Genomic DNA, 25,302 nt, shown 5'->3' on the forward strand with positions numbered 1-25,302 from the left:
AATAACTTCTAATTCTGGACTTCCCCACCATTTGGAACATTCTTTTTACCCTGTCTAACCCTGTTACAATTTTGTAAGTTTCTATGAGATTCCCCCTCACTCTTCTAAGCTCAAGCAAATATAGTCCTAACCAATTTAGTCTCTCCTCATATGACAGACCAGAAATCCCAGGGTTCAACCTTGTAGACCTTCGCTGTCCTCCCTCTATAGCCAAGCCATCCTTCCTCAGACAAGGATACCAAAACTACACACAATACTCCTGGTGTGGCCTCACCAATGTCCAATACAATGCAGTAAAACATCCTTATCCCTATACTCAATTCCACTCGCTATGAAGGTCAACATACCATTTGCCTTCTTTACTGTCTGCTGGTCGAATTATACTTAAGAATACTGTATAAAGTTCTGGTTTCCATGCTAAAAAAGGACATAGCACTGGAGAAAGTGTGAAAAAGATTTGCAAGTATGATCCCAGAAGGGTTACAGTTACTAGCAAAGATTGAACATGTTGTGGCTTTGTACTACAGAGAACTGAAAACCTAGAGGTGATGGACCTGATAAAGATCTTTAAATTATGAATGGGTTGGACAGGGTAGAATTGGAAAGATTGCTGGGTTGGGACTTTATGGGGTCACACAGAGCAGGCTGGGTGTCATAGGAGTAAAATTGGTGGGGGCGAGGGTGGCCCATTTCACATTTTGCCAGCACCAGGTAAGATGGCACGTGGCGTGGCTGACCTTAGGCCCAAGGTCCTTAAGTGCCTACTTAAGGTCGTATGGGTCTCTTCCCACTGACACTAGTGAGCGGGCATTTTGCCATGTGGGAAACCTCCAGGCATACCCTCCCCATTGCAGTGAAAATGGCTTTAATCGCCTTAAATTTCAGTTACAGTTATCAGATGACTCCAGATCTTACTCTACCTAAATCTCAGGGAGTTTATGTATGCTAACTTACTAGCTTTTTTTAATTGAGGAAACCCAAATGGTCTCGCGCATTGGGATATATAATTATGTAAACGAGAGAGAGAGTTTGGTGGGTAGATCTTGAAAGTGATGCAAAAAGTCAAGAAAATTTGGTCTAAAACTTGTGTCAATCAGTCCCTCACAAATGTTCAGGGAGGAAAACGGTGCAACATCACTTCCAGGCAATAGTTAAAATGTTACTGTCCAGGGAATCACTTTTGTTTTCTTTACTTTATTCCAATCCAATCAAGTCAAATTAAAGCCATTTCAGAGTCTCAACAAGTTGGGACATTCCCAATCCAAGCTGACAAGACAGGGCTCTCACCTTCTGTCTTGGGCTTGATCTACATGATCCAAGCTGATTGGAGTAGGTGTAGTTCCTCTTCCAAGGCTTGATCTTATTTGCATCTTAGCCAAAAGACCAAGATGCCACTTGAAAAAATTGCTTCAAAAGAAGCTGAAATGTAACCTAATGACTTCAACCAAGTGCAGCATGTCGATACTACACTTGATCTTAGCCAAAAGGCCGAGAAGCGATCCAGGAATCGCTAGCCAATGATATATGGAAATTTAGAGTGAATTTCACATGATATTCTTAACACTGTCTTAAGAACATAAGAACATAAGAAATAGGAGCAGGAGTAGGCCATCTAGCCCTTCGAGCCTGCCCCGCCATTCAATAAGATCATGGCTGATCTGTTGTGGCTCAGTTCCACTTTCCCGCCCTCTCCCCATAACCCTTAATCCCCTCTCTTATCAAGAACCCATCAACCCGCTTCTTAAAAATATTTAGCGAGGCAGCCTCCACCACTTCAACACTTAGTAAGATGTCATTACATTAGACTGTAATACTTGTTGTAATTGCAAAGGAAACACTTGGAAAAGCAGGTTCACTTTATCAGGGTTGTTTTAACCGCCTCACAACAGGTGGGAATGGATAAGGGCACTGGGTAAGGATTAAAAATCAGGAAACATGTTCTCAACCCACCATCTTTATGTGGCAAGTTGTGTGGCATGCTCGTGCCCTGTCCTGGGTAGGCAGAAAGCTTCATGCAATATTTAAATAGGCTCTCCACAGTGCAGTTGGTAGCCTGATTTAAATTGTACAGCTGCTGGCCAGCCGGCTTTTTCAGGGCTTGAGAAATCTGGCACCTGATGGAGAGAGATGCAGCTGGCTCGAACAGATCTGTGTGTTGTAGAGAAACCCTGGGTGGGATTTTCCTGTCCTGGAACTGTAGCGGGCAGGAAGGTGGGTCATGCAAAAGTCTGTTGACCTTGGGTAGGAGTTTCCGGTCTTAGGGTAAGCGCAGCCAGAAAATCCACCCCCCCCCCCCCCCCCCCCCCCCCGCCACCCCGCCTCACCCATGTCAGCCTGGATGAGCAGCAATGCTTTCCCTGGTCCACTCCTTGCGGAAATGTTTCCCAATTTCACTCCCACCTTCTTGGATTTTCTTTATTTCAGAGGTTTTGGTAGTTGTAGGAAGTGAACTGTTGTGGCCGTCAAACCTGAAAATGGGGGAATGGCAGAGATTCGCAGCAATTTAAAAAAAGAACATATCCCTTGTTGCTCAGAGTTAGCCATGGCAACTGCCAAAGAGCAGAGCAAGCCTGACTCCTGATTTACGATAACTAATGTCCAAGGGAGATCTAAAACAGACATTGTCAGATACGTAATGCACATACCAATCCTGTGCATATTCTTTATCAATTACCAAATTTGCCTATTTCACAACTGATTTGCAATCAGAGGGTTAGGATTTATTGCATTATAACTTTTTTTTTCACAAGGCAATCTGTTTTCCAAAATGAAACATCAGTTTCCAATACAAGGTTAGCACTAATGTATGAAAATAACGTGTTATTATGTCAGAACAGGATGTTCTAACTTAGTCCCAATTTAATATGTGGAAATTAAACTGGTGCTTGAGTTTCTGGTTTTTGGAACACAAACTGTTTCCAATTTAGTGGGTTCATTTGAACCACCCATGCTCTTCATCATGTGGTGTACACATCTCACGTTTGTCACTGTACTCTTTCCTGTGCTTTATACTTGGGAACAGGCATTTCCCGAGAGCTAACCATGAAAAACTGGCCCAAAATATATTATGCTGATTCCGCAGTTGGTTTGGTTTTAGTATTATGTGCTTCCATACCGAGTTTTTTAATAACATTAGGCACTGTATCTCTTGGTCATTTTTATCAAACTAGTCACAATGTTTCCTGATAGAGGAAGCAAGGGCTCTTCATAAGTGCTTATTATGGTGGATTTTAGGTTTCACTGGACACTATGGGCACAAGGTAGCTCTTGGTGATTGGAGGTGGAGAGGTTGGTAGTGAGGCAATGCCTGAGAAGGTCCACCTTGGTGGAATATTTGATGTCTTCAATGTTCATTTTATTGCAGGATTGTTTCTGTTGCCATCACTGTTTGTGAGCTAGACTGATGGGGATATCATAGAACAGATAAGGCCCAGCAGCTGGCAGTACCCATCATGACATAGGCGATGTTGACATCGATGTGAAGTAGTGGTGTAAGTGCCAGTGCTTGGACTGAGGTGTTGCCATTAGGTCTTGTGCTCATCTCAGAGTCATAGAGATTTACAGCATGGAAACAGGCCCTTCAGCCCAACTTATCCACACTGCCATTTTATTTTTAAACCCTATGCTAATTCCAATTGCTTGCATTTGGCCCATATCCCTCTATACCCATCTTATCCATGTAACTATCTAAATACTTTTTAAAATATAAAGTTGTACCTGCCTCTACTTCTTCCTCTGGCAGCTTGTTCCAGACACTCACCACTCTCTGTGTGAAAAAATTGCCCCTCTGGACACTTTTGTATCTCTCCCCTCTCACCTTAAGCCTATGCTCTCTAGTTTTAGACTCCCCTACTTTTGGGAAAATATATTGACTATCTATCTTATCTATGCCCCTCATTATTTTATAGAGCTCTGTGAGGTCACCCCTGAGCCTCCTACGCTCCACAAAAAAAGTCCCAGTCTATCCAGCCTCTCTTTGCAACTCAATCCATCAAGTCCAGGTAGCATCCTAGTAAATCTTTTCTGCACTCTTTCTAGTTTAATAATATCCTTTCTACAATAGGGTGACCAGAACTGCACACAGTATTCCAAGTATGGCCTTACCAATGTCTTGTATAACTTCAACAAGATGTCCCATATCCTGTATTCAATGTTGTGACCATAAAACCAAGCATGCCGAATGCCTTCTTCACCACTCTGTCCACCTGTGACTCCACTTTCAAGGAGCTGTGAACATGCAATCCTAGATCTCTTTGTTCTGTAACTCTCCCCAACCTTTACCATTAACTGAGTAAGTCCCATATCCTGGTTCAATCTACCAAAATGTATCATCATGTATTTGTTTAAATTAAACTCCATCTGCCATTTGTCAGCCCACTGGCCCAATTGATTAAGATCTCATTACAATCGGAGATAACTTTCTTCACTGTCCACTATGCCATCAGGCTTGGTGTCATCTGCAAACTTACTAACCACGCCTCCTATATTCTCATCCAAATCATTGATATAAATGACAAATAACAGTAGACCCAGCAATGATCCCTGAGGCACACTGCTGGTCACAAGCCTCCAGTTTGAAAAACAATCCTCTACAACCACAATCTCGCTGGTGGGAAAAGATGTTGCTTCTGACAAGGTCATGTCCTAGATGTTTAGTTGGAAGGATCTCTTGGAGGTTGCTTTCCCTATTCCTTCAATGCTAATTGCCTCCTTCTAGAGATTCTAGGCCTTCCTGAATCTGGCATTGACATCTCCGAAGAGGATCAATTTGTTGCTTGCTGGGACCTTGGGCTAAGTGTTCCTTCAGTGCAGAACCCCTCTTTGGTCTCCTCTGTTAACTCAGTGAATGTGCACTGATGACAGTAGCATGCTTATTCCTTGCTAGGGTGAGCTGTTCAGTCATGAGTCGCTTGTTTTTCCCAGAGGGTGAGTCGCTGAGGTACCAGACGAGCACATGCTTGTTGATGAAGCTCACCTGGGGAGGAGTCATTCCTCTTCTGGAAGACCCTTCCAAGAAAAGGTGTAGTCGCTGTCTTTTTCCTTCTCTTACATATCACGTCCCACTAAGAGCGGCATTGTTAATGTCCAGGTCCAACAGTGCCCACATTATGAAGGCAGTGTGGTGTACGGGTCTCTCACTGTTGGGATTGCCATGAGGATCCTGAGGTTCCAGCTTCCAAACTTCATTTTGACAAGTGCATGATGGCTGAGTGCAATTTATTTTTAAACATGGGGTGGTGTTGCATCCCAAATACCACATGGTCTTGGCAGAGGGTGGCCCTGGGCCAATGGCTCGGGAATTGCAAGATGAGTGGAGGCTAAGCTCTGCCAGGAGACATTAGCATGTTCTGTACATGATGTGCAGATGCATATGAAGCCTGTGGTCAGGAGTGCAGTGAAGCTGAAAACCAGTTGACCAGGTAACCTAACACAGGCTCAAGTAGAAGACCAAAGACCCTTACTCATTGCATTGTTGGAAGGAGAGCAGTAGACTGATATAGTTGAACTGTTTTGGGAGACATAATTTAGGTCTTATGGTATAGCCAGTGTGGTCCAAAGAAGAAAGTGCCTTCTTGAGGTGTGTAAGTGCAATGTTTAGATTGACTAGAAGCTTCACTATGGCTCAAGAGAAAAATAATGGTCCTAGATGGCTGAAGTCAGTGGTACAGCATAAAACCTGTACACAACAAATGGTGGGCAGGAAGAGTGCACAACATCCAACAACATACAGACACCAATGACAGGCAAGGTTTCTTCAGTGCCGTCAAGATGATCTGAGGCCTAACACTCAAGGGCCCACCCTGCTGAGAGCCAAGCATGGGGAGGTCATGACAGGGAGCCAGTCAGTGCTCACTGGAGAGAATATTTTGAAGGACTCCTGAATCAGGACTCTGTCTTTGACTTGAATGTCCTGAATACCCAGTCTGGCTCTGTCTCAGCACTTTCCCGATCCAGAGATAAAGTCGTATGACAGTGAAAAATATCAATGCCTCTGGAGTAGATGGAATCCTGGCTGAAATTCTGAAACAATGGAAATACACTCCTAGTATGCTGCTCAACCTCATATTCCACATCTGGGAAGCAGAGCACATGGCAGGGAATCTCAGTAAGCCGTAAGATCATGACCATACCCAGGTAACTACAGAGGAGTATCCTGTAGCAAGGTTCCTCCTCCACTGCCTTCTCTTAGTGGCTGAGGACCTCCTTCTAGTGTCACCATGTAGTTTTTGCCCATTGAGATGCACCACAGATATGATCTTCACTGCGTGGCAAATTCAAAAACAGCGCAAGGAATGGCATGCACAGAGTTTTTCAACCTCACAAAAACCTTTGACACTATCAGCCATTAGGATTCATGGTGCAGCCTCCTCAAATTTGGCAGCATCCTCCACCTACTCTATGATGACAGATAAACTATGATCTTGACCAATGGAACAAACAAACCTGGCATCAGTGAAGACTGGGAGTCAAGTAAGGCTGAGTCACCGCACGAAACTGTCTTATCCATTTTCCTTGCTGCAATACTGCACCTCACCATCAATTGTCCATAGGTCTAAACAGACTGGAAATCGTTCAACCTATGTCTTCAATCCAAAACCGCTCCTAACATCAGTCATTGAGTTTCAGCATGTAGAAGACACTTGTTTGCACAGAATCTGAACTTCAAGTCATTGCCAACTTCCTTTCTGAAACATTTGAGAAAATGGGCCATTCACTAAACATTTTTAAAACTATGGTTCTCTTCCAGCTAGCTCCCATAACACAACATCACTCCACTGATTAAAATCAACAGTGAAATCCTGGAAAATGCGATCCATTTTCCATATCTTGGGACCCTCCACTTGAGACAGGCAGACTCAGACAACAAAATTAATCATCGTGTCCAATGTACAATCTCAGCATTCGGCTAGCTGGGGAAAAGAACAGCCGAAGACCAGAAACTCAAACTCGAGGTTAAGGTCATAGTCTGCCAAGCACAGTGATTCCCAAGCTTCTATATACTTTAGAGACTTAGACCTACAGCAAATACTGGAGAAATACTGCCTTTGTAAGATCCCCTAAATCAGTGGCTAGAAAGACAGCCTGACAGCAGCATCCTCTCCCAAGTCAACATGTCCAGCATTGAGATGCTAATCATTGAAAACCAACTCCATTGCACAGGACATTATAGTTTGTATGCCGGCATCAGACTTGCATAGCTCAGGTAATGGCAGAGAACTCCCAGGAGGACAAGGACCTGCTCTAGGGATGTCCTCAAAGCATCCGTGAAGAAGTCAAACATGCCCGCTGACTCACGGGAGTTCCTGGCTTGTGAATAAAAATTCAAAAGGCTCATCCGAGAAAGAACCGAATACAACAAAAGACTTCTTTGGGAGTGTGTAGAGGTGAAGTCGAGGCATGAGAGAGAGAGAGTAGACAAACTTCCAAACAACCCATCTACTCAACCCTCCGAACACCAACTCCCCAGCATGTAGCAGAGTCCGCAGATCACACACTTGACTGATCAGCTATCTCAGAAGCCATTGCACTGGAGTGGAAGCACTCCTTGATCCTGAAGGACTGCCTAAGAGGAAAGACGTAAAAATGTTCCATTGACAAGTGAAGAAAAATTTAAACCTTTTCTCATTTTCTATTTTGTGAGGTGGCCTGTCACCATGCTTCATCCTTGAACCTTAGCAATCTGGGTAGAAACCTTCTTTATGATTCATGAGCCACACTAACCAAGTGTAAAGAGCTGCTCAATGGCACTTTTCTACTTGAAGAACTAATGAAGCTCTATAGGTTGGATGTTAATGATTGACGGGAAGAGCTAGTATTCAAAGCCAGTAAAACGTAAGATGTTTCCTGTGGTGTCAAATAAAAAAGTGTTGAAATATGTTTTACATCTATGGAATGAATTAGTGGTAAATGATAGACTACAGGACTGCAGTTATGAAGCCATATGTGCCAAAAAGAATCTCTTCCACTTTATCATATTTTTGACTTTATCTTTAAAATGAGTCTTCTCTCAAATTGATTGAAGCCTACTGTGCCATGCATTACAGGGTAAATACACTAATTCCACACCACCAATGGCAAGCCACATTTGTCATCAGCATAGGTTTAATATCCTCATCCCTTACTATGCCTCTCAGTGTCACGTAGCACACACTACAAGCCTGACCTTAATTCACTTAACTCTTTGCAAGACTTGTTGCTCCACAATGTTCATTGAAGGTAGATTGCCAGAGAGGGTACCTCTTGAAATCCCTCATCCATTTTGAGGAGAAAGTCAAGTAGCTAATAGTCGTGCGTTTAGCTACTTTGTTGACACAGTCAATGACATCTTGCCGGAATCAGGTTAGTAATTGGTGATTGACACTGGCTACCCTCTGAAATGTCACACAAATGTACAATCTTTCATTCCCTACCTATATCTGTTGAATTCTAAAGAAATAATGTGTACCCATTTTTCCATCTTCTTTGCTTAGGATCCATTAGAGAAACCGGGGACACAGCAAGAGAAAGATAACAATGATAAAAAGGACCAGAAGAGATTTTTCTCTATTGGCACCTAATGATAATAATGAAGAGAATATAGACTAGCCCACTCACATTTCCAGCTGCTTCACATTGACCTGTTTTCCTCTGTCCTAACGCTCCAACTTACCACAGAAACCCTGCAGGGCAGAAGTCGGCCATTCGGTTCATCGAGTCTGCACTGACAACAATCCCATCCAGACCCTATTTTTGTAGCTTCACATCTTTACCCTGCTAATCCCTCTAACCTACGCATCCTGGGACATTAAGGGGCAACTTAGCATGGCCAATCAACCTAACCTGCACATCTTTGGACTGTGGGAGGAAACTGGAGCACCTGGAGGAAACCTTTCAGGCATGGGAAGAACGTGCAAACTCCATACAAATAGTGACCCAAGCCAGGAATTGAACCCAGGCCTCTGGAGCTGTGAGGCAGCAGTGCTAACCACTGCGCCACTTTGTTACTACCTGCGACATTTGTTTTTTGGCTCCTACAGATTAGCTTAGTGATTTTCATGATGAGGAGTTAAATAATGAGGGATTGCATAGAATCCCCACAATGTAGAAAGAGGCCATTGGGCCCACTGAGTCTACACTGACACTCTGAAAGAGCATCTTACCTAAGCCTACCCCATCTCCATAACCCCATGCATTTACCTTGCTAATCCCCCTAATCTACACTAAGCCAGAGCACCCGAAGGAAACCTACACTGACACAGGGAGAATATGCAAACTCCACACAAACTCCCAAGGCTGGAATTGAACCTAGGTCCCTGGCACTGAGGCAGCACTGCTAACCACTGTGCCACCATGATTTGGTACAATGTGATTCATTGAGCAAGAGGGACATGGAAGAGTGGAAAGTACGCAAAGGTATCTATCCTTCATAGCAGAGGCTGAAGCGATGGTTACCAATAGTTTTGAAGTTGTGAGACTCAGAGCTCATGGACTTTCATCTGGAAAGGTGAGCTTGAGGAATGTCAGTATGATATTTACAGACTCAGAGAACAATCTCCCAGGGGAGTGAAGCAAATGTCAGATGGAACTGCTGCTTGAAGTGTTAGTTGTGGCTCACTGGTTGCATTCTCACCACCAAGTTAGAAGGTCATGAGTTCAAGACCCACTCTAGACACTTGAGCATAAAATCTAGGATGGTATCTCAATGCAATACCAAAGAGATGCTTGCACTGACAATAATCCCATCCAGACCCTATTCCTGTAACTCCAAATACGTACCCCGCTAATCCCTTTGAGTTGAGATATTAAATCAAACCTTCTCAGGTGGATGTGAAAGATCCTGCAGCATTATTTTACAGAGGGCACTGGAATTCTCTGCGGTGCCCTGGCCAATGCCACTGCAAACAGATGATCTGGCCATCATCACACTGCATTTTATAGGACCTTGCTGTATACAAATGGCTGCTATGCTTCACTACAGCATAACCATGACTACATTTTAAAAATACCGAAAAAAATATAAAACGCTTTGGATGTCTGGATGTGTGAAAGGCTCAGGTTCTTTGTTTCATTGTCGTGCCTACTTTACAGCAACATCAAGGAACCTTTGTCTTCCTTACAGGCACCAATGCCACAGCGGCAGCTGGAGTGAAATCGAGAGCAGATTGCCAACAGAGATGCAGCCAGGGATCAGTCATGGAACTACAGATTACAGCTCAGGAGGAAACAAAGGACAGTTAAGGAGGATAGCATAGATCACAGCTTCTGGAGCATGGCAACTGCCATGCCTCAATGTTTTCATAGTTTGATAGCAGCTCTTAGACCAGATATCCCAGTGGGAACATAGATCCAAGGCTCAATGAAAAGCAAAGCTGGACTCAAACTGCCTGCTCTTTCTCAAGCCAGGAGCACATGCCCCGACCCATGCAAATACATTTTCATTCTATGAAAGGACCAAGTTTCCTGCATTCATCAATCAATATTACTTCATAATGATTGTGCGAAAGAGACCCACACAATACAGTCAATCTCCTTAACTTCCTTTGAGGAAAGCCTTCATTCATATTTCTGACATCCCCCCCACCAAAGGCATTAAAGGAAATGTTTATGGGATGTGAGAATTACTGGCTAGGCCAGCAATAACAGGCCATGTTTAGTTGCCCTTGAGAAAGCGGTGCTGTTTGAATGACTGAAAGGTAACATTGTGGATTCTGATTTGTGGTCACCAATCTGATTCCATAATTTTATAAGTACTTACTCTTCTTGTCCATTCTTATGAATACTCTACTAAATTATAGCTGCCAGCTCTCAGCTTTTTTTGTGTTTAAACTCAGTCTTTCAAGCACTGTTAGTATTGTTTAAACAAGGTTGGAACATTAACTGTTTTCATTGCAGTGAATGTGCCCATTATGTGTCCATAATGATATTAACACATCTCCTGAGTGTTTCCAACTTTTTGCTTTTATTTCAGATTTCCAACAACTGTTGTATTTAAGTTTTCTTTCAGAACTGATTGGTAAAATAGCTAGGATCGATGAGAGGGAAAATCTCTTTTCGCAATGAGTGGTTAGGAATTGGAAAGTGCTACCCTATAGGGTGGTGGACAAAAATTCATCCATCATCATCATGCGTGCTCTTCAGATCCCTTGGCGATTACATGGAAATCATTCAATTGGACTTACTGCTGTGCTTTTTACCGTGGGGAGGGCAAGGAGTTAGGCTATCTCAGCCAGAATGGGATCAAACCCCACGCTGTTGGCATCATTCTGAACCACGCCCTGTCTAGCCAACTGAACAAACCGGCTCTTGGAGGTACATTAATAGCTTTCAAAAGACAATTGAATAAATACTTGATTGAGCAAAAAATAGTCTGGAATGAGGGAAGAGCAGAGGAATGGAAAAAATGGTATTGCTTTTACAAAGAGTCAACACCAGTACTTACCAGCTAAATAGCCTTCTCCTGTGATGTAGTATTCTATGATTAGATTATATTATGAGTAATTTTTTGTGTCCTATCAAAGCTTTAACTGTGGTTGTTGAGATGCAGCAGCGTCCCTTAAGTAGAGTTTTCTACATTCCAGTGGATGAACCACAGATTTCAAGGTGAAATCTGAATGGATAATTTTGTGCCTTCAGCAGTTTCTCAAAACATGTAGATAAGGAATCAGCCCGCAAGAGACTATAGACATCTCTCTCTGTTAGAGACAAGTGGTAAAATACTTTGAGGAACACCATACATATCAAGCACAGGGCAAGGTAAGGAAGCAGGAATTCATAAACTACCACAGCTGATACGGGGATTGAACCCGTGCCATTGGCGTCATACTGCAATACATTCCAGCCAACTGAGCTAAGCAAACCCCAACCTCAAAATATAATTATTAATTGATAGGCATTTGCATCATACCCAATAATTAACTGTCAACAGCATCAACTTAAGTTTCCATCTTCCTCTTTCTGCAATATTCCCTGGCCCAACATGTGGCCCCATCCCTGCCCCAGAGCACTGTGCTCCTCTGATTCTCACAGCTTGTTCAACCACCCCACCCCCACCCCCAACCCCCGACTGTTCCCATAGCTGATCATATCGCCATTGCTTCAAAAACATGTGCGTCTGTAACTGCAAAAACTGTACTTCTGTATCCCAGTAGTAAAGTTATAATGATATAGGGTTCATTTAATATGGTTCCCTTTAATATAACTGATGAAATATTGGTTACAACTGCAGTTTAAGTAATTCATGTTTCACTACATTCCCACTGCAATAATTTTTTTTTTGCATATTATTCACAAAGCTATTGGGCTTCAGATTTCATAGAAAAATAAATTAAATTACAAAATGTTGTAATGATCCCAAAGTACTAATAACAATCTTAAAATCCAATACAATAAAGAGTACAATAATATATTCTGTCACCTTTAGGGTTGTGCTCCCTGTTGTACTATGTTTTTCTTGATTACCAATATTATGGGGCTATTTCTACTTCATGTAGGTTGTTCATCAGCTTTTGTGAGTTTTGTACATTGACGTGTTTTAACGACCTGAAAGTACTGCAACTCCAATCAACCATCGGGGCTGAGAACAACCGTTCTTCTAATTAACCATCCTTAGGAGATTTACCTACCCTTTCTCCCATGGAAGCAAGCAACTAACACATATGGTTTGCAAAAAAACAGCTAGTCTGAAACTAGATTAACTTGGGCTGTGATCAGAATAACCCCAAAATAAGACACAAAAATGTTGGTTTTTGTGGCAGCACAAATATTAAAGTGGTCAGTGAAGGAAACCTTTAAATTATCTTTCCAGTGTGAACTGCAACTAAAAATCAGAAGTGATAATATGAAACTCTTTGAACTCCTTAAGACAACTGGTATGAATGCACAAACTCTTCAAACAGAATCAGGAGATGAGAATCAGTCACAGAATTATAAATTTAAAACATGTTTTCAAATGATGGACCAAGCTTAGTTGGCTGAATAATTGAATGCACCCTTACCACATTCTTCTATTTAATTAGATATACCCAGTGACACCTTCCCCATTATTTTATTGGCTGTTCAGACATTATCCTGCATTTATAGCCCCGATACCACATGACTAAATGATGCTGACTTTTTAAAATCCTGATATCTGATGCCATTACTTCCATAGATGTCTGAAATAGCTGAATAATTGTACAAATACACACAAGAAAGAGTAAACCTGAACAACATTTTGTGCATCTTAATACATATCTAATCAAAAATTGTGCCATCAATATTTCAGTTACTCTGAGTCCTAAATAAATATTTGCACACAGAGATATGTAATATAGAACATAATCATAGTAACTTTTGGAGTTATCAACAGTCAGTTGGCATCAGACTTCATCATAACATAAGAACATAAGAAATAGGAGCGGGAGTAGGCCTTCTAGCCCTTTGAGCCTGCCCCGCCATTCAATAAGTTCATGGCTGATCTGAAGTGGATCAGTTCCACTTTCCCACTCTCTCCCCATAACTCTTAATTCCCCTGTTTATCAAAAACCTATCTATCCGTGAATTAAATATATTTAGCAAGGTAGCCTCCACCACTTCAACGGACAGAGAATTCCAGAGATTCACTGCCCTTTAAGTGAAGAAGTTCCTCCTCAACTCCAATCTAAACTGCCCCCCACTTATCTTGAGGCTGTGCCCTCTCGTCCTGCTGTCCTTTCTGAGCAGGAAGAATCTCTCTACCTCTACCCTATCCATCCCCTTCATTATCTTATACGTCTCTATAAGATCCCCTCTCATCCTTTGAAACTCCAACGAGTACAGACCCAGTCTATTTAGTCTCTCTTCATAGTCCAACCCCCTCATCTCTGGTATCAGCCTAGTGAACCTCCTCTGCACTCCCTCCAAGGCCAAAATATCCTTGCGCAAGTGCGGCGACCAAAACTGCACACCAATGCGGCCTCACCAATGCCCTGTACAGTTGCAGCAAGACCTCCCTGCTTTTATATTCTATCCCCCTCGCTATAAAGGCCAGCATTCCATTTGCCTTCTTGATCACCTGCTGCACCTGCAGACTGGGTTTTTGTGACTCAGGCACAAGGACCCCCAGGTCCCTCTGCGCTGTAGCATGCTGCAGCTTTTCGCCCTTTTAAATAATAATCCCTCCTACTACTATTTCTGCCAAAACATTTATCTAGAACTAATTGTCAAAGAATAGAACAATACAGCAAAGGAAGAGGCCATTCAGTCTATCGAGTCTGTGCCAGCTCTTTCAGAGAACAGTCCAGTTAGTCCCATTGCCCAGATCTTTCCACGGGTCTTTGCAATGTTGTTCCTTCAAGTATTTAGCTAATTGTGAAAGCTACTATTGAATCTGTTTTCACTATCTTATCAAGCAGTGCATACCAAATCCTAGCCACTTAGTGATAAATAGTTTTTCCTCATGTCACCTTTGGCTCTTTTGTCAAACACTTTAAATCAATGTCTTCTGGTTATTGTCTTTTCAGTAAAGTTGGCATAAAGTTGGTATTGCACCAAGGAGCCGTAGCAAAACTGAAGTCAATGGGGCATGGGGCGAGATTAAAAAATGCCAGTGTTCAGAGTTATAGTTGAAACTAAGAAAATGGTGGCTATCATCATAGCCTGGAAAACCACTGTAATATCTCTCATACAAGCATGTTAGACCCAATTAATGTCCTACCGTGTCATAAGGCCAGGAACAGGCTGTTTGCTGACACTTCCCATGAACAGTTCCATTCACAGCTCTTCTAATAATAAGGTAGTGCACAACAGGTAACATCCAAACATAGGTTGACAATTAGCAGGTAAAATTCACTTCATACTGGGTAATGAACACCTGGAACAAGAGATAGCTCAACCAGTGCCTGTTGATAGCCGATGACACTGCAGTAGCTGAGTCGCATATAATCAAAGTCCTAAGAGTCTCCATTGACCCAGAATCCTTAAATAATCAGTCATGCCAAATCATAAATACACAAACAGGACAGCTGCTGGATTCTCTGTGATGAATAGCTCATCTCCTGACCCTTCAAAGCTCCTTCACTATCTAGAGACTGAAGCCAACAGTGTGATGGATGTTAACACTATCTAGGACAGAGCAATTCAATTGATCTTGTCCTCTGTCAGTGGACTTAGCATTCATACTCTCTGCCACCAACAGACAGTGATTTGCAGCAACACATAAAGTTACATCAACAGCATACTCCTGCAACTTTACAGCCAAGAGTAGCAATATCATGAGAATATTGTCATCTCCAAGATCACCATTTTGACTTAGACTGTTCCTTCGCCACTGATAGGTCAGAATCCTGGAATTCCCCAACTATTATCAGCAGAGCACCATTACTAGAAGGAGTTAGACACGGTAATTTTACAGGACAGTATGATTAAATGCTAAGGAAGGCCAAAGATTTTCAAGAAATGTAAAATTATCAAATTAGTTTTTTTGCAATGTTCTGTCCTTGCTTCTGAACTTCTGATGGTAGCAATTCTTGCTGACTATGGCTCCAAACGTACCGGTGACACTTTATTATTTTGTTCAATCACTCACAGTTGAGACATGACACCAGACAATAAAGTAAAGTTTATTTATTAATCACAAGTAGGCTTACATTAACACTGTAATGAAGTTACTCTGAAAATCCCCCAGTCGCCACACTCCAGCACCTGTTCGGGTACACTGAGGGAAAATTTAGCATGGCCAATCCATCTAACCTGCACATCTTTGGATTGTGGGAGGAAACTGAAGCACTCAGAGGAAACCCATGCAGACATGGGGAGAATGTGCTGACTCCACACAGTCAGTGACCCAAGCAGGGAATCGCATCTAGGTCCCTGGCACTGTGAGGCAGCAGTGCTAACCACTGTACAATGAATGTTGGTCAGTTGAATAACAATGGAAAGCATCATAGTTAAACTCATCTTTACATACAATCTAATGCACTCCCTGCAAATGTCATTTGGTAATGATCAGGAGCAAGAATCCTAATTTTCCACTGCCTTGTTCAGAGTCTCCAAGGTCAAATGTTTTCTTTCCCATGGTATAAGGTTACTCACATAGGCAGTTGTAGTGTTTATGATGTTGACAGGTTTCTATTTTCAATGAGTTTGACTGAATTTTATAATTTCCAATACCATTGAAACTTCAAAGAGGGTATTAGGGGAAGGCAGAGAGAAGAAATCATGAAAGCTGCTTGTGTGCTCTGCACTTCCCAGAAATCTGGAGTCGAGTAACTATCTGTTCGTGAGAGATTAGGAAAGGAAGCTGCCTGTTGCTTGCATCTAATGAAGCCCTATATGGACATAGATAAGGAAATAATCATAACATACCAACCACAAGCAAGTAACAGAACTAAACTGATGAAGATATATAGTTATCATTAAAACTATCGGTTATTGACAAAGTTAATGTTGCAACTATGAATAATACTTTTGAGAAATGTGAGGATATTGTGAAGTTGATTGGACTATTTGGAAAATGTAGTCAAAGCAAATTATTACAGTCTTAAACACAGCATCAATGCAGTTCTTATCAGAAGTCCATCTCAAAAAATTGCACTGCTTTACACACTGTAATGACACATCCACTGGGATCAAGAAAAATGTTTGCTCTGTTTGTAATGAGATTGACATTAAAAAAAATCTACTTGCTGGCCCTGAAAAGATCAATGGGCTGTGATCCAGAGAGTTAACCGGGTATGTGCTTGGAGCATTGAGCCTGATAGTGTTTGTGGGGTATGCACAATGGGCCAAGGAGGTATATGTGGCACCACGGACATGTGCTGGACATCCACTTACTTCATGTGGACACCCAGACTTAACCCAGGTGACTTTTGCAGACTTTCCTTTCACCATCTGTGTAAAATAACTACAGTAAGAAATCTCACAACATAAGGTTAAAGTCCAACAGGTTTATTTGGTAGCACAAGCCACTAGCTTTCAGAATGCTGCCCCTTCATCAGGTGAGTGGGAGTTCGGTTCGCAACAGCGCACTTAAAGACACAAACTCAATTTACAAAATAATGGTTGGAATGCGAGTCTTTACGGGTAATCAAGTCCTAAAGGTACAGACAATGTGAGTGGAGAAAGGGTTAAGCACAGGTTAAAGAGATGTGTATTGTCCCCAGCCAGGACAGTTAGTGAGAATTTGTAAGCCCAGTCAATTTATGGGTTTAAAGATAGTGTGATATGAACCCAAGATCCCATTTGAGGCCATCCTCAAGTGTGCAGAACTTGGCTATCAGTCTCTGCCCAGCGACTGCGCTGTTGTGGGTCGTGAAGGCCGCTTTGGAGAACACTTACCCAAAGATCAGAGGCCAAATGCCCGTGACTGCTAAAGTGTTCCCCAACAGGAAGAAAACACTCTTTGCTGGTGATTGTCGAGCAGTGTTCATTCATCTGTTGTCGTAGCGACTGCACGGTCTCCCCAGTGTACCAAGCCTCGGCACATCCTTTCCTGCAGCGTATCAGGTAGACAATGTTGGTAAGTGTACGTACCGTGTACCTGCTGGATGGTGTTCTCACGTGAGATGATGGCATCTGTGTCGATGATCCGGCATGTCTTGCAGAGGTTGCTGTGGCAGGGTTGTGTGGTGTCATGGTCACTGTTCTCCTGAAGGCTGGGCAGTTTGGTGTGGACAATGGTCTGTTTGAGATTGTGCATTTCTTTGAAGGCAAGAATTGGGGTGTGGGGATGGCCTTGGCAAGATGTTCGTCTTCGTCAATGACTTACTGAAGGCTCCAGAGAAGATGTTGTGGCTTTTCCACTCTGGGGAAGTACTGGATGACAAAGGATACTCTGTCCCCCATGTCCTGTGTTTGTCTTCTACGGAGGTCGGTGCAGTTTTTCGCTGTGCACGTTGGAACTGTCGATCGATGAGTCGAGCACCATATTCTGTTCTTATGAGGGCATCTTTCAGCGTCTGGAGGTGTCTGTTGCGATCCTCCTATCTGAGCAGATCCTGTGTATACGGAAGGCGTGTCCATAGGGGATGGCTTCTTTAATGTGCTCAAGGTGGAAGCTGGAGAAGTGGAGCATCGTGAGGTTATTTGTGGGCTTGCGGTAGAGTGAAGTGCTGAGGTGACCATCCTTAATGGAGATGCATGTGTCCAAGAATGCAACTGATTCCGGAGAGTAGTCCCTGGTGAGTCTGATGATGGCATGGTTCTTGTTGATGTCATCATATAGTTGTTTCAGTGATTGTTCACCATGAATCCAAAGGAAGAAAACATCATTGATGTATCTAGTGTAGAAGGTCCTGTGCGGTGGAGAGGTCTTGTTCAAACCTGTGCATGAAGATGTTGGCATATTGAGGTGTGAAATTTCTCCCCATGGCTGTTCCGTGTGTTTGGATGAAGAACTGGTTGTTGAAAGTGAAGACATTGTGGTTCAGGATGAAGCGGATGAGTTGTAAAATTGCATCTGGAGACACTGCTTCAACAAACACCAGGCAATGTGTTCTCTTCCTGTTGGGGAACACTTCAGCGGTCATGGGCATTTGGCTTCTGATCTTCGGGTAAACGTTCTCCAAGTCGGCCTTCATGACACACGACAGGGCAGAGTCGCTGAGCAGAGACTAATAGCCAAGTTCTGAGAACGGCCTCAACTGGGATCTTTATGTCACACTATCTGTAACCCCCACGACTTGCCTGGACTTGCAAAATCTCACTAACTGTCCTGGCTGGAGACAATAAACATCTCTTTAACCTGTGCTTAACCCTCTCTCCCCTCATACTGTCTGTACCTTTAAGACTTGATTATCTGTAAAGATTCACATTCCAATCATTATTTTGTAAATTGAGTTTGTGTCTTCATACGTCCTGTTTGTGAACATAACTCCCACTCACCTGATGAAGGGGCAGCGCTCCGAGAGCTTGTGGCTTGTGTTGGACTTTAATCTGGTGTTGTGAGATTTCTTACTGTGTTTACCCCAGTCCAACGCCGGCATCTCCACATTGTAAAATAACTACTCCAAAATAGGTTTTTTCCCCTAAACTTTAGGGTCCAGGCTGTTTCATTGGCTTGACTGGCATAATGGGGTCCACTTTTGCCATCTGGAGGTAAATATATTTAACCTCAGGTGACATATTGCTCCCACCGATAGCAGACACCAATCCCAATGTTATGCTGATCTTTTATGGGCTGAATGGTGGCAACTTGCAGCAAAAGACGGCCTGTTCCCCTCTACCTTAGCAGGTGTTGGGAGTTGGGAGAGAGACTTTGGGGCTGACCTTACCAGCTTGTCCCGCTGATTGATTCCCATGGCAAGTCTGTAAGATCAGGTGAGAGGTGAAAAATTGGGTCCATGACCAGTTTATCACCTCCTGCAATGTTACCGGCACTGTTTTGCTGGCAAAATCAACTTTTCACCCGAGAAACTGATTCTGATTTCAATATTCCAAACTTCATTTGAATGTAATTAGTGAATTCCCAGGCATGAGGCTGATTTCACTGGCAGAACGGGGCTGGCAATATCAGGAGAAGTGATTTTTTTACACGCCAGATTTTTTAGCTCTGGCTCATATTTCCTGTCCGCTATGCCACCTGACTAGCACAGTGGGGTAGAAAAATCCCACCCTCAGCTACATAAAGATGGATGTTGGCATAAAGCCATCTTCGTAGGTCCATGAAACAACTCTATTAATTAACACACTAATGAGAACAACTAACTCTAGCAAGATATTTAGAAGGTGTGGCATTCTGCAGGCACCAAGTTAACCCCCAGAATTCCAGCAAATCTGCAAGGTTTGTAGCAGAAGAGCCATTGGCAGCAGCACTGCACTGGAGCAAAGGCTGATGCAGCTACATAGAGCCATCCACTGATCTACACTGACCATACTCAGTGGGTATCTTCAAACTGTAAGAATGGCCATCTGGCATCTCTTCAGGAACACATATTTAAGGTGATTCACAAAGCCAGATAATGATGATTATGCACACAATGAGACAAAGAGCGATGAACATGGATTTCACATTATCAATCACTTGGAAAACATAGATGCGTCACACCATCTAAAATGTTTTCCACAATTCAAAAGACTGCTGATAACTATTTGTTATCGGCCAAGATTGACATGGGGGCAGATTTTGAAATACATGTATCTACAGACATAAAAAACTATGGTGAAACCTGCTGCTGTGCAATTTTTCATATGACAGTTCACTTACTCCATGTGCAAGATACATCGTCCTAGACTGCAAGTACAATCAATCCTCCTGGGTATGACAGATGGTCTACATAGTGGAGTCTAAAAGCCTGATGACTGCAGGTTTACCAGCATGCTGTCACCTCACACTAGTGACAATTCATGGCATCATTCAGATTTCACATGGCGGATCAACCTCAAAAACTATGCCTACCACCTTTGTTTATGACCCATCATCAAAATAACCTGAATGTTTCAAAACAACCAGCAGTTTCAGGGGAGCTACAATATTACACTTGCAGGAGAATACAAGCCTGTCAATTGATCTGGTACAGTTTGTGCAATGCAAATGCCAGCAACGACAAGAAGTACTGGTGAGAGACTCTACATTATAGAAACTGAGGGAAAGCATCACTGAAGGATAGCCTGGTTTGATTCAATATGTCCGCAAATACATGACAGCATTTTGGCCTTATGGGGATGAACTATACATTTCCTGAAGGCGGGGGTCATTTTTCAAGGCAGATATGTCATCACACCAGAATCTTTGCGACATGATATTCTTCAACAACTTCATCACTCACACATGGGCACAGACTGAATGAGAAGGTTCGCAAGAGAGACAGCCAATTGGTTGGGTTTGAACAGTGAATTTAAGTCATTGTCCAGAATTGTGAGGCATGTAAAGAACATATGCTAAAACAGCACAGAGAACCACTGATTCCACAGGAGGCTCCTATCCATTCTTGATCCAAAATTGCAGCTGAACCATTTCCATGGACTTCATCAGCAGTTTTGACTAATTTACCAAGTACCCCTTTATTTTACCAATTATTTGACAATTGCACAATATGTCACACACACTCTAACTCCGATTTTCAGTTTATTTGGTGTACCTAGAGAGATCATTACGGATACCAGTCAGCAATTTATTGGCAACTGATTTCAGGATGTGTGAGAAGTGGTATATAGCTATTGATCATACTACTTCTTCTTATTACCCTAGCTGAACAGCCTAGCTGAATGAATTATTTCCACATTGGAATCCCTAATTTTCAAACAGATAGGGCAAGCAAGATCTGAACATTGCAATGTTACATCTATGAACGAGACCTTTATGTACAACTATTCCATTTCCAGCAGACCACATATTTGGCAGACTAGTGTCTGCCAATTTATCTAACCCATTCTACTCTCTCAGAAGTTGGACAGCAACTTTTAAAACTGCAAGAGAAGATGACCAACTTGCATAATAAAATAGTAGGCACAGAATTGCCAAGTTACAGTTGGGACAACAAGTTCACATCCAGAATCCCATTGAAGACCAGTGGCAACCAGCCGAGGTGACAAGGATTTGTTCACACCCAAGGTCCAATGATATCATTACATACAATGGTGCAAGGATGAAGCATAACCAAGGGCAAATCAGATTCATTATAGCTCTTCAACCACTGTGCAGTCTTATTATGTTAAGGACAGGAAACCAAATGTAACAACATCCAACAATAGCAATGCAACTGATCATTGTGAGTAATTAAAGAAGCATCCAGACAAGATTATCATTACAAGATCTGGGCATACTAGCAGATTACCTCCATGCTTTAGATACCCATAGATTCATCAGACCAATTGATCTATATATTAGTAACTAAACATGAACATGCATCACAAATAGTTCTTTGGAAGGGGGGGAAGTTTCTGAAAAGAAAGGAGGGCATGTTAATATATCTCTAAAGAGCTGCAGCCTGACATCACTAGAAGAAAGTATGCCATGTGACTCAGTTTTAGTTTCACTTTCGTTTTTGCTTTTAAGCAGAGCATGCAGACGGACAACTCTGCTGGTATCTGCAAGCCTAATATCCATGTATATCTGTTCTCATGAGCTTCGTCTTAATAAGTGAACCCACAAAGTGTTTACCCAATCCCTCATGTGTGATTGGTGTCTTTATCTTATTATAAATGCACAACAAGGGCACCCATACTAGTCTGTTAGATCAGATCCCCCAAATTGTAGATCAAATGACTAAACCCTCCAAATTGTCAAAGATACCTCTCAGCAGAAGTACCGCAAACAAAGCCTTTCACAAAAGCAGGCAAGAAGGCACATGTAAGCAGTCAGTACTTATTGGCATATTTGTCCATCTTGTCTTCAGCTGTTTTATTTTCATTTTTGAGTTCCGGGAAGCCTGGAAAACCCATAGACCCAAAATCTGATTAACATCAGACTGCTTAACACATGGGAAATGATGACCCATCTCTCTCTTGAGGGGGTTGCTCACATGTAGCCCTATGCAGTTAACTTTCCCCATTTTAACCTACCACATATTCCCAAATTCACATGCTCTAGTGCGTTAAATTTTAACCCAAAGTTTCATCTTTAGATGAAATGGGGTTAGTGGACAGGCTGTAATTAGACCAAGGTGCACAAATGGAATTCAATACCTATACTAAAGTTATGCATCCTGTCCTTATTTCTAGATATTATTTTGATTTTACATTATGATTTAGAGTTGGACACCATAACGTATGGGAATTTAAGAAGAAATATAATTGGTTGTTGTACAAGCATTTCTGCAGTATAGCTTGAGGAGTTAGAAATAAAACTAAGGCATTACAGCAGCATCACTGCCAGGAGTGTCAATACAATGTGAACCCTTTGCACAGGTAGCGTGATGCCACCATAGTCTACCTCAACCAACAAGAGAGCCACTGTGGCCTGAGAGAAAGTGGAAGAACTTTAGGTAAGTTTAAAGTTTATTTTTTGTGTCACAAATAGACTTACATTAACACTGCAATAAGGTTACTGTAAAAATCTCTTAGTCGCCACACTTCAGTGCCTGTTCAGGTACAACTAGGCGGAATTTAGCATGGCCAATGTTTCTAACCAGAACATCTCCTGGATTATGGGATTGTGCTAAACAGTTTTTAATTGCGTTTCTCCAACCTCCCAATGTTAAAATCCAAGCAGGACCTCCAACCTTCAAATGGGAGTCAGAAATCCTGATATCTGCCCACAGCAGCTAGGATTCTGGAAACTGAGTTCATGTTCTGCTGTCCTGTCTAGCATTGGAACACTGGGACGATGATGAGGAAAAACATCTTATTTTCTCAAAAAGACAGACTGGCTTAGTCTATAATTTTGTTAAATCTCCCTCTTGAAAAGAGGAACCGAGTGCTAAAACAAACAACTTCTGTCATTGCAGGAAGTTTTATACTTCACCTGTGCCCAGTCTCCCGTTTTCCATTTCGGACATCTACCTCCTCGGCATCGTTTGTGTGTTTTAGGTCTTTCCAGATGTTTACAATTCTCTTCCTCGACTTCCTTTCCATCTTTAGTCATGCAGTAAACAGTGCGATACTTACTTCCTTTCCCACAGGAAATGGAGCACTGTAAATAAAGTAATTATAGAAGTTATTACTTTTTGTTTGAGTTTACTTTTCTTTACAGTTTGAAGGGGTGATTTTCCTGACCCTGCTCTTTGGAACCACTGATCGTCTAGGTGTAGTCAATATATCAGCTGAGTCAGAGGGGAAGGGTGCACATTCAATTTACCTCCAGTCTTGTGAACGGAAGAAAACCAATTATGAACATTTCTTTAGAACTATCTCTAACCTGTTCACTATTTCAATATTCCATGCTTAGTTTTGTTTATTTATTGGTGTCACGAGTAGGCTTACATTAACAGTGCAATGAAGTTACTGTGAAAATCCCCTAGACACTACATTCTGGTGGCTGAGGGAGAATTTTAGCATTGCCAATGCACCTAACCAGCACATCTTTCAGACTGTGGGAGGAAACTGGAGCACCCAGAAGGAACCCACGCAGACACAGGGAAAACGCACAGACTCCCCACAGTTACCCAAGCCGGGAATCAAACCCGGTCCCTGGCACTGTGAGGCAGCAGTGTTAACCACTACGCCACTCTGCTGCCCAGGATCCAGGCAAGCTGGTGTAACTCAGTTTCAAGGTCATGAAAGGTGTACATGACTCTTCCTCTTTACTTCCCACCATCCTCCCTCCCTTTCTTCCCTCCAGTTTTTCCATTCCTCCCCCAAATGTGCAAAATTAATGTGCCTTGATGCATAATTAATATCTACACAAAGATATAATATGATTCATTTTCTTAATGCACTAAGTATGAAATGAAGATAGACTTTCAAATCCTTAAAGAAAACAAATATGTGGTGCAGCAACTGTCAAGGAAATAAGAAGGAAGATTCAAATATTCCACCCATTTGGACCAGCATAGGGAAAAATGACATTAAGTATCAACATAAAGGAAAATAGCACTCATTTAGCCCTCACTTTGAAGCTACCAATGTCAACCTTCTTACAGTAGGTTCACTGAACTACCAATTGTCTGAGTGCGTCTCAAGCACAGACATCTGACAACCCCACTTTGATTTCAGATTAGGCACTACTGAAAGATCAAAGAATCAAAGGAAGAGTGAAATGGTGACAAATATTTAACATGGCAAGTATTCAGAATACAACGCATTTCACAGCAGGGCAACTAAACTGTTTCATTTCATCATTCTCAATACATAAAATTGCATAGAATATGCAGACAGAAACGTGCCATTCAGCGCAACTAATGTTAGTGTTTGTACTCCACACACACCTTGCATTCTATCTACGTCAACTCAGACTTTCAGTATAGTTTTCTATTCCTTTTCCTCTCATACACCACCTAGATTCCTTTTGTAAGCATTTAAGGTAAATGCTTCAATCATGTCTTGTGACAGCGAGTTCCACATTCTAATCAAACTTGCAGCAGACCATTGGAATTCCAGGATTAAAAAGCTTACTGCCTTGCAGAAATCAGGTTTAAAACATTTCAAAACTGCATGAGCTAAAAACCTGAAGAGTAACAAATTGGTGCAGTGCTGTAATCAGATGGCCTATTATGCCTTGGCATTGTTCAACATCAGTTCCAGAAATTTCACACACTTAAGTTCTTCATTCAAGTAGCAAAGTAATTGTCTTGAGGAGAAGAAATGAAGATGTTTTCCCCAAAAGACGAAGAACTGAAGGACTGTGGAATACATCCTACTGACATATTCAGATTGTCAAAGATTCGGCAGTGCTTTATCGCAGTGGAGTAGTGTGAAGCTTGAAAAGTAGATCATAGCAAAAACACTACTGAAAAACAATCAGAACGGAAGAAACTATACCAACTGATG

At 42.2% G+C, this 25,302-nt stretch overlaps 1 protein-coding gene and 1 non-coding gene across 2 annotated transcripts in view; both read right to left on the reverse strand.

Moving 5' to 3' along the window:
* The window catches only part of adamts9 (ADAM metallopeptidase with thrombospondin type 1 motif, 9), a 263,821-nt gene that overhangs the window by 46,432 nt on the left and 192,087 nt on the right, over positions 1–25,302 (reverse strand). Inside the window, exon 29 of the mRNA XM_080183228.1 lies at positions 23,339–23,506. Within this exon, the coding sequence (XP_080039354.1) occupies positions 23,339–23,506 (168 nt within the window). The remainder of the gene's footprint in view (positions 1–23,338; positions 23,507–25,302) is intronic.
* Positions 1,309–1,500, reverse strand: LOC145341667 (U2 spliceosomal RNA). The gene has a single exon (XR_013886426.1). It is a non-coding gene; the product is annotated as a U2 spliceosomal RNA (small nuclear RNA).

This window comes from Carcharhinus amblyrhynchos, chromosome 3, assembly GCF_965287045.1.
Source record: "Carcharhinus amblyrhynchos chromosome 3, sCarAmb.v2.hapA, whole genome shotgun sequence".
Lineage (NCBI taxonomy): Eukaryota > Metazoa > Chordata > Chondrichthyes > Carcharhiniformes > Carcharhinidae > Carcharhinus > Carcharhinus amblyrhynchos.